We start from the raw sequence: 9,471 nt of genomic DNA, 5'->3' as shown, positions 1-9,471 counted from the left end.
TGTCAGGCACCACCTGGGGACATGGGGTCACAGCAGCCCTTCTCATGGCTTCCCCTCAACAAGGTGCAGTTAGGTCCTTGCAGGGCGATGTGACCCCACAAGGGCAATGAGGGGACCAGGCAGGAGCTGCAGCCCCCTCCAAACCACAAGGCTTTATTGATTGTCCAGACAGAGCAGGCAGTCATGAAGGCATCCCAGTCAGGCCAAGCTCCAGCAGAGCCCTGGATTTGGCTGAATATCAGCAGACAGAGCGGGGAGAGGGGTTGGGAGCACAGGACATGGCAGGAGCATGGACCATCGTTCAGCCTGAGCCCATGTGAGTCAGGGACTGTGAAATCTGGCATACAATTCCTGCTTCCAGGAAAGCAAAAATGAAAGCAAAGCCTAAAAAAAGAGCTACAGAAAGTTGCGTTCAAAGGCCTTAAAACAGCAGTAAGTGAAAGCTGGGAGGTGAAGGGAGTGAGGAAGGAAAGAACTCACAACCCTCCTTGGCCTCCTGTTTTCCTCTTGCTCTGCTGAACTGGATGGGACCACCAGTGCTGGTCACAGTCACAGGTGAGCCAGGGGGCCTGGCAGCCATCAGCACTGAGCTGGGGTCATCCTCCCAACCTTCTCTGCTCCCTCACTGCTCTGAATGTCTCCTGTGGTCCTGGGAAGGGGCTGGAGTGACTGATCTCCAGCCTGGCCACCTTTACCTGTGGAGACCAAGGGCACCCAGGGTAGAGGCTGCTGCGTGCCCTTGGCTGCGTGGGGAGCTCAGGTCACCAGAGCTGCCTGCACACACGAGTGTCTGAGACAGGCTGGAGCACAGGGCAGTGCCTGCCACAGCCTGACTCCTTTGTCCCAACTGTGCCCAACCACAGGTCCCCGGAGGTGCCCACCAGTGCCCAGGCAAGAGCAGCAGTCCTGAGACACCTCCCAGCAGATCTCTCCCCTGGGGGGGGTATGACACAGCCATGGGTCCCTCAAAGGGCTGAGCCATAAGCCACCCTTTGGGATGCTTGGTTTTGCTCTTGCCTGCCTCTGCTGCAGGCTGGGAGCAGTGCCTGGAGCCATGCTCTGCTGCTGCACGGAGCTTAGCAGGCAGAGCCATCCTCACTGTCCCGGATATCGGAGGTCTGGGGCAAATGGGGAGACATGTCAGTGAAGACTATGAGCAGATATTTCTCCTGAGGGTCAGGCTCTCCTGGGAGATCTCTGCTCTCCTCCCAGTTGCCACCCAGCCCTACAGGCCTTTCTGCAATGGAGGTCCAGAGAATTGCATTTTCCTACCTTTTTAATTATCCTCCTTAGCTTTGCTGGTCAAAGACTTCCTTTTCCTGGAAAGGCAAAGGAGAGCCCTGAGCAAGAGACTGACATTGCCCATTGCCCTGCTGAACAAGTCCCCTTCCTACTCACCTGCAAAGCACGAACCACAGGATCCCTGCAGATACGAGGAAGAGTGCCAACAGCACAACCACCCAAATCACAGTTCCATGCCATGAGCCCAGAGGCTGCTCTGCAAATAACAAACAGCCAGGAGTGGGTGCCACAGCCTGGGCCATATTCTGGCAGTGACACCAAAGATGGCAAAGGGTGTGTGTAAGTGTGTAGATGTGTGTCTTGGCTTAGGCTTCTTCCGAGATAGAGGATGACCCGATGTATGGGAAACGAAAAGTTTGCTCTGCCCCCCACGAGAGCCCACGGCTCCCGTGCTCAGCCAGCTCCTCTCCATGGGAAGCGGCCGGGCTGGGAAAGGGGAAGATGGGGGAGAGAGGCTCGGGCCCAGGGAGCGAGGAGCCCACTTACCAAGAGAGAAGCTGTAGCAGACGCAGGTGAACCTGTCTGCCTGTTGGAAGAGGCGGGAGGGAGAGCTCAGGCCACTCCTGCCCCGCCGCCTGCCCTGGGGGCAAAGGCCTCCCACCCACGGCCACCCAGGCTCCGGCTGCGGCCGAGGACCCCGGGGACAGCGTCCTGCCGAGGCGCCCGGGCTCTCGGCGCAGCGGCCGGGAGCGGAGCCCGTGCGGCACCGCTCCTCGCCGCCGCCGGCCGGCCCAGACCCTGCCGAGGGGCTCGGCGTCCCCGGAGAGCAGGACCCACCCGCGACGGGTACCTGCTGCGAGCGGCGGACGAGGCGCAGGAGGGCTGTGTAGTCCCAGCCCGGCCGGAGGGCAGCGTTGTGGTAGCCCTGCCCGTGGGTCCCATCGCCCAGCACGAAGTCCACGGGGGTGCTGAGGTTGAGCACGGCGGCCACGTAGGGGCTGGGCAGCTGGCTGGCGTTGAAGGGCTGCGGGTCCCCCGAGCAGGCGCCTTCCACCGCCGTGCCGTTGCGCGTCGCGACCACGACGAGCTGGTGCTCCCTGCGGGGCAGGGCGGTGAGAGGGCCGGGGGAGACGGGCCGGGGCCGGCGAGAGCGGGACGGAGGCGGCTGCGGTGGGGAAACCCGCCTCGGGGCCGCCCGCAGGCCGCGCTCACCTGGCCGCCGCAGGGGCACGGGCGACGGGGTGGAGGGCAAGCACGGCCGTCCCTTGGGACGGGGAGATGTCCCGCACGCCGCGGCAGCTGGTGTCGAGAGGGCGCGGGGCGTCTGGCGGGGAAGACCCGGGGGAGAAGCGTCAGGGGCAGCCCTGCGGGGGCCGTGCGGGGAGCGGGGGCGGCCGCAGGCAGCGCCGGCTGCGGGGCACAGCTCCTCCGTGCTCAGGCTCCTCGGCGCCGGCCGGGAGCCCGCAGGGCCGGGGCCGGAGAGCTGCCTCAGCCGGGGCGCACGCCGCGGCCGGGCCGCCCTCGGCGGAGGGACCGGGGCACGGCGAGCCTTACCCGAGCCGTCGGTCTGAAACTCCCACAGCGACGCAGCCCCGGCTCCGGCTGCCGTGAGTCCCCGCACCGCCACCACGTAGCTGCTGCCGGGGCTGTGCTCAGGCAGCGGGTGCTCAGTGACGGAGCCGCTCAGCCGCAGCCGCTCCATCTCCAGAAAGCTGCCGTCCTGCGCGCTCCTGGCCGTCACGTTCAGCTGGGGACGGGGGACGGAGCTGGAGGGCGGCAGCTCCCGCCTGCCCTCCGGGAACCTGCCCGCGGCACGCCGAGACGGAGCGAAGCCCCCCTGCGAGCCAACCCTTCCCTGCGCCCGCTCCCGCTGGGGAAGGCTCCCGGGGGGCAACCTTGGCCCCGCGCGTGGACCTCGAGGCAGGCGAGAGGAGGAGAGGGGGAATCTGGAGCCAAGGCTCAAGGCGTCGGAGCAGCTGCCCCTGTGAGCAGAGGACCAAGCCTCTGCGAAGAGCTGAGGGCAAGAGGGAGCCTGGCTCTTTGGAGAGGCGTATATGCGCGTAAGGAGGCCGAGGCCAGGCCACCGCTACGGTATTGCAACACCGCAGGCACTGTGGTGACACCCCCCACGAGAGGAGCCCTCAGCTGCTCTCCCCTCCCGCGCAAGGCTGGGCTCTGAAGGCTTTGTCTGCCTGAAAAGGGGAGGCCAGAGTGATGGAGGCTCCCCACGTGCATCACCTGCATTGGCCACGAGACCCCGGGCCATCCTCACTGCTCTCGGGGTCTTTACGGAAATGGCATCTTGGGAATATGCAAATAAGGAGCTGACTGAAGGCAGAAGAGAAGGATTCTTTTCGCAAACAGAGGTGTCTGGGGGCAGGTAAGCAGCTGGGACAGACCCGCAAGCAATGCCGTCAGGGCCCCTCTTTGCCCCTTGCTCCGGGAAAGAGCTGAGAGGGGCGCGACGAACAGGCATGTCGGGGTCCCTGTCACCCCACGGAGAGGTCTGTCCTCAGAGAGGGCACAGGGCACACTGCTAAGGGTCTCACCCCGCCTCAGTGCTAGAAAGCAGGGCTGCACTCTGGGAAGAGCCCCGAACCCAGAGACAGACGAGGCCCTTTGAGCCACGCATTAAGGAAAACTCAGAGGAACGGTGCAACTCTCCCGAAAGAAGAGGGGTTTTCAGAGGATGACTCAGACTACAGACTTCTCTGTGGCAGGAACCAGAAACAAGCACGCAAGAGGCAGAGGAAATCCTGGGAGGCCACCCCAGCAGACATGTCAACAAGTGCTGCACACCGAGCCCCAGTCTGCCCAACCCCAGGCTGAGCGGACGCGGGGAGGACGCCCAGAGGCCGGGGAGCACCCACCACCGCTCCGGGCAACTCCACAGCACGAGGAATGTTGAGGGTGAGCGAGAAAACGTTCATGCTCATCACGGCCAGACACTCAGCTGGACTGGCTGGGAACTGGGGGCCATCACAGCTTTCCCTTCCCCGCTCTCCCCCAGGCTGCCTGCACAGAGCTCCAGGCAGAGGGGGGCCTGGCGAGGCGAGGGAGACCACGGGCAGCCTGCGGTCCCCTGGTACCTGGTATCCGATGATCTCCCCCTTGCAGGAGGGCAGCGCCTTCCACCTGAGGGACCCTGTGCTGGGATCCAGCCGCAGCTTCTCCGGTTTGTCCGGCACTGGAACCACAGGAGGACGGGGTCACGCACGGGCACGGCGAGGAGGGCCTGAGCCCAGAGCAGGGTGCAGGCAGCTTCTGGACCAGGGGACAGCCCGCCAAGGGACCCCCAAGCAGGGTTTATCCCCCACAAAGGCCGCATGTGCTTCAGCAGCAGCAGGAGCAGCAGTGGTGTGGTGAGGAGGGGGAGAGAGCGAGGAGGGGACGTGCTCTGCTCCAGGGCCCTGCACAGCCCCTTCCCCAGCGCCCCACAGGATCCCATCAGCCCTGATCCCAGGACCACCACTGCAGGGAGTGGATGCTCCAGCTGAGCTGCTGGGCAAAGGGGACATTTATCCCCCTCCCCTACCTGTGACACAGCCCAGGACTGTCCCTTCTCTCCCATACTCATGTGCACATACCTGTTTCCTCTGTCCTGGCAACCCATGTGAAAAGGATTGTGCTGGGGGGCAGGTACATAGTGATACTGTAGTCAGTGAAGGGCTGCAGAGGGGGGCAGGTAAATGTTCCCTCCTGGCCATGGAGCGTCTCCTCTCCCTTCACCTCCTCAGCCTCACAGGGAAGGGAGGAATTCTTTTCCAGCCGGCACCTGGCCCGAACCTGCTGGCAGGCATCAGGGAGCCTGCAGGTCCAGTTCAGTTTGATGCTGGTGCTGGAAACCTCCAAGGTCCCAGGGACAACCTGGAGGACATCTGTGAAGGAAACATTGCAAGAGGGTCACCCCCTTCCCTTCCCCTCCCAGCCTTGCAAGGGTGCTGCAGTCCGACAGCCCTGCTCCCCACCAGCCGGGTGGGAGGCAAAGCGAGAGGCTGAAACTGGTCACTCCAGCTCTCTGGTAGGGGAACAGGAGGAGTCTGGATATGAACAAATGTGGGTGAATGTGTGGACTACTATTGCTCATTGCAGTTTTCCCCACTGAGTCAAAACTGAGGTGTCTGTGGGTCCCAGCATCTCTACAGTCCAATAGATGCAGCTCTTAGAAAGACCTGGCCCTTTCATGCTCTGCATAAACCCCAGGAGAAAGGCTCATTTTTCCTGACAGTATAGTGAGAGACAGAGCTCCAGGACACTACACGGAGTAGCTCTCCTACACCACATCCCCAGGAAAGGGATGAGGGGGAAAAGGGCCCTGTGCTGCTTCCCCCAAGCCTCCCTGGAAAGGTGAGGAGCAGGAGCTTGAGGGACTAGGGCACCCACAAGGGGCTCATACTGTGCACAAAGCTTGCACAGTGACTGCTGTACCAGCGTTTGATGCTGGTGCCTTGTGGCATCATCTAAGAAGCCAGGGCTATTTCATGCCTTAGGAACCTGCCAGAAGTCAGCAAAGCAGCTAAGGGCACCAGGCGGGATACCCTGAAAGCTTGGGCCATGCACGGAACTGTCCCTCAAGGTGGGTCACAGAAGAAGCATCCCTTTCCCCTCACACGGACTTCCCCACACTACCCATGCTCCCAGCTGCCTGTGGGGAACCAGCCCCAAGTCCTTTTGCTGTGGCCCTGGTCTCATGGCACTCAGTGAGCTGGGGAGCAGCAGAGGACTTTCAAAACTTCAGGGGCTTCTCACCGGGTTCCCAAATCAGCCCACTATTGCCCTGTTCTCCCTTGGAGCAGACCTCCATGCCCCAAGCTGTGAGAAGATGGTGCCAAGCCTGTGCCCACCGTGACACAAAGCCTGGAGGGCACCAGCCTACAGGGAGCAAGCTGTGGTACTCACAGCTGCCTGGTTTGAGAGGACACAGGCAGCAGAGCCCCCTGATCCCCCTGCCCCAACTGTGATGTCATGCAGACCACAAATTCCACCACACATAGCTCTCCCATGCTTCTCTCCTTCATGCACATGCTCTTGCCAGAAGCCCTCAGAGACACCCTTATGACCCGCATGTCCAGCAAGAACCTCCCACCCACTGGTGAACCGTAGGCTAGACCCAGGGCAGGCTCAGGGGCTGCCTCGACACGGCCTTCAGCAGCACCTACCATTTCCCCAGGCAGGCAGAGAGCCTGAAACCTGTGCATGCACAGCCTGCCTTCCCCTGCTCAGGAAGGCCAGAGCAGGGCAGCCAGGAGAGCTCCTGATGCCTCCCTTACCGATGCACTCCACACTGGACCGAATGCGAATCCAGCCACCTCTGCTGTTCTTTCCAAGCCAAACTTCTCGGTATACAGGTTTCCCATGACTGATGGACTGGACTTCACTTGAACATTTGACATGGGTGAAGGACACCTGGAAACCATCAATGCAACTCAACATCACTTCTTCATTCTTCTTGTAATTCTCCTGGTCTGGTGCCAGCCGGAGTCTTGAGTCCCACCGGGGTCTTTGGCACATTTCTGGCAGAGGTGAAAGTGGGTGTTAGTTGGGGTGGGAGGTGATGAGGTGGGGCATGTGTGGGCAGTGGGAGAGAAATCCCCAGCAATCCATCCAGCCCCTGAAGGGAGAGGGAAAATGACATGTCCATCTGCCAGGATATGACGCACAGGCAAGGCTTCTTGGGAGAGAGCTCTCCTTGCGTACCAGAAGCGTGAATGATCGCTCATCCAGGAACCTCCCCCGTTCCCCCTTGTGTCCAGGGACACTATATTCTCTCTTCCACAGCCCACAGCAGGGAGCTTCCCAGGACAATCACCCCTGCACTAGGAGACCCCCTCCAGCCACTCATTCAGACATGTCACCCACCCCAGCTCAGGCTGCCCTTGATGGGCCATGGCACCACCAGCCCTGCTGGGATGCACATCTCTCCAGCCATGGCTCATCCTTCCCACAGGGATCAGAGATGCCCCTGTTACACTTCAGGGCTCCCTATGCTGGCTCAGTCAGTCCCTCAACTACTCTCCTACTGCTCCATGCCACCGTGCAGTGGAACACGGGGATGAGCAATGCCTTCTCCATTCACACCCTCTGCTTTACCACAGCCCCTGCCCTTTTTCCCTGCCACAAGCCCTGCTCCATCATCCACATCCCCTCCTCACCGCATTCACCATCCTCCAGGCTGAGCAGGTACGGCCTGCCCCAGCAGTTTGCTGAGTGCTGTGGGGGGAGGCTTTGTGGCAATGATTCTTACAGGCAAAGATGCTGGCACCTGGGAAGGAGCACTTCCCTGTTCCAGCCTCTGCAAGGGGCTCTGGAAGTCCTTGGAGTGCTTAAAATACAATCTTCCTTCTCCCAAAGGGGCATAGAAGGGGTCTCACAAGGTTCAGACCATCTTCTGAACAGCCACGAAGAAGTACAGACATTCCGGTGAACAAGTCATGGTCAGGCTTTGCTCTCAGACAACCCCGACTGCAGAAAGCAAGAGATGCCCAGCTGAGCACAGCAACCAACATCTGTGTCCTGCTGACACACAGCTACGACCTACTCCATGCCCAGCCACACAGCCACTCCCCATGCCCAGGCCCATCCAGCCAGCAAAGCGGCAGCAAGTTCCCTTTTGCTCTGCTCTCAGCACGCACAGTGTCCCTCAGGCACATCTGGGGATAGAGTGTGTACAGAAAGTGGTATCCCTGCTCCCTGAAGACCCTTCCGCCTGACACACTATGCATGAATTCATGCCTGATTCATGCCCACAGCCTCCAGGAAACGACTGGCAACTGGCTCGGTGCAGGACATGGACCCATCCCCGACTGCACAGCCCAATCCCGTCCGTCCCACAGCACCCCCAGTACACCCAAACCCCACTGTGGCTCCTGCCCCCAGGGATCTCCTGGAGACAGCAGATGCCCCAGCTGACACAGCCCTCAGGGGTCCACCTGGGTTCCAGCCCAGGGCTGCCGGCAGTAAAGATGCACATCAAACTTGCAGAAGGAAGAGCAGCAAAATCTCTCCAGGGAAGAGAAAGAACTGCTTCTTACCTGTTTTCCAGGGCACTCCTTGGACCTTGGGATCAGGTTCTTCCTGGCCCTGTGCTGGCAGCGGAGATAAAAGGACCAGGAGAAACCTCAGAGCCAGCAACTGCAGGGCCATGCTAGCATGAAGTCCCCAGGCAGGACTGAAACTTCAGCCCCACTCGCTGCCTCTGAGCCCAGGCATCTGTGACTGACTGCAAGACTTGCAACAACAGGAAGGAAACCGACACGTGTGGAAATCTTATGAGGTACAGGAGGCTTCCTGGGAGGGACCCTCCCATCAGTGTCAGTGCTGCTGCCTTTTGCTGCCTTTTTTCCCAAGGGGCATCCAGGCTCTGGTATTCAACAGAGGAACCCCTGTCAAGATCCTGGGGTTTCCCCACAAAACCCTCCTAGTTACCCGAGTGCATTCACAAAGTGCTGCTCCTATCTCTGAGGCAATATCCATGTGCTTCCCAATGCCATTGCATGGGGTTTAGAGTTGTGATGAGTCACTGCACTTCCCCTCAGTGATCACAGGAGATGGAGGACTTCTGAGAAAGCACATAGGGAAGCAGGGGCAGGAATGGGGAAGTGAGCTGCAAGGGGTACCTCAAGTCCTGAAACAGTCCTTGGCCCTTCTGAAAGACACACTCAACCCACACCTGCTCATCCTTCCCTGCTCCTTCATCCCCAGCTGCCTCCTCCTCCTCCCCCACCGCCTGGCAACACTCTCCTCTGTCCCAAGGGTGCAGACCACCCTGCCCTCCAGTGCCAGCTGAGTACCTGAGGAAACCCTCACTCAGCGCTACTAAACCATCACCCTTGCTCTGCAGCAGCTCCTGCTTTTCTCTTCCTCCAGAACCTCCCATGGGCCCACATGGGATGTCTCACATCCCAGAGAACTGGGTGATTAGGCACAGGGGCTGCAGAGGAGCAAAGACCAGGTTCATCCCTCAGCTTCGCCCGCGGCACATGCACAGGACATGCTCCTGCCCAGAACGAACGCGGGGAGCACCACCACTGACTGGTTCCCAACACACAACCCATCCAAACACACGTCAGAGCTGCCCAGCACAGCCCTGAAGGCCTGGGGAGGTTGTCAGCCACAGCAACCCTGTCCATGGCCTCCCCAAACCATGTGCAGTGAGCTCAGCACCCCACAGGGAACATGGCCCCACAAGGGCAACGAGGGGACCAGGCAGGAGGAGGGGGGGGGGCTAGC

At 60.8% G+C, this 9,471-nt stretch overlaps 1 protein-coding gene across 3 annotated transcripts; it reads right to left on the bottom strand.

Moving 5' to 3' along the window:
* Positions 1 to 127: 127 nt before the first annotated feature.
* LOC126036017 (uncharacterized) lies at positions 128 to 8,467 on the bottom strand. 3 transcript variants are annotated; one of them, XR_007505080.1, is made up of 11 exons: positions 8,274 to 8,358; positions 7,395 to 7,704; positions 6,513 to 6,755; positions 4,830 to 5,120; positions 4,332 to 4,429; positions 2,797 to 2,989; positions 2,455 to 2,566; positions 2,093 to 2,339; positions 1,399 to 1,828; positions 1,273 to 1,319; positions 128 to 695 (listed from the first exon to the last, which is right to left on the bottom strand). XR_007505080.1 is itself a non-coding variant. In XM_049795248.1 (11 exons), exons 1-10 carry the CDS (start codon positions 8,383 to 8,385, stop codon positions 1,277 to 1,279), a joined length of 1,485 nt encoding a protein of 494 aa, XP_049651205.1. In that variant the 5' UTR covers positions 8,386 to 8,467; the 3' UTR covers positions 128 to 695; positions 1,273 to 1,276. The 3 variants fall into 3 exon arrangements, 1 of the variants encoding a protein (XP_049651205.1); XM_049795248.1 differs by lacking the exon at positions 7,395 to 7,704 and having other exon boundaries at positions 1,399 to 1,496; positions 1,781 to 1,828; positions 8,274 to 8,467; XR_007505079.1 differs by lacking the exon at positions 7,395 to 7,704 and having other exon boundaries at positions 8,274 to 8,467.
* Positions 8,468 to 9,471: the final 1,004 nt, after the last annotated feature.

The sequence above is a fragment of the Accipiter gentilis genome, chromosome Z, assembly GCF_929443795.1.
Source record: "Accipiter gentilis chromosome Z, bAccGen1.1, whole genome shotgun sequence".
NCBI lineage: Eukaryota > Metazoa > Chordata > Aves > Accipitriformes > Accipitridae > Astur > Astur gentilis.
This window is presented reverse-complemented; position numbering and strand designations above follow the sequence as displayed.

Excerpts from the sequence above, each read along its gene's own strand:
- LOC126036017 (XM_049795248.1), bottom strand. The coding sequence starts at position 8,385 with ATGGCCCTGCAGTTGCTGGCTCTGAGGTTTCTCCTGGTCCTTTTATCT. Across the intron at positions 1,829-2,092 it reads TCGTCCGCCGCTCGCAGCAG|GCAGACAGGTTCACCTGCGT; the intron begins GTACCCGTCGCG and ends CTCTTCCAACAG. Across the intron at positions 1,320-1,398 it reads CTGTGGTTCGTGCTTTGCAG|GAAAAGGAAGTCTTTGACCA; the intron begins GTGAGTAGGAAG and ends TTGCCTTTCCAG.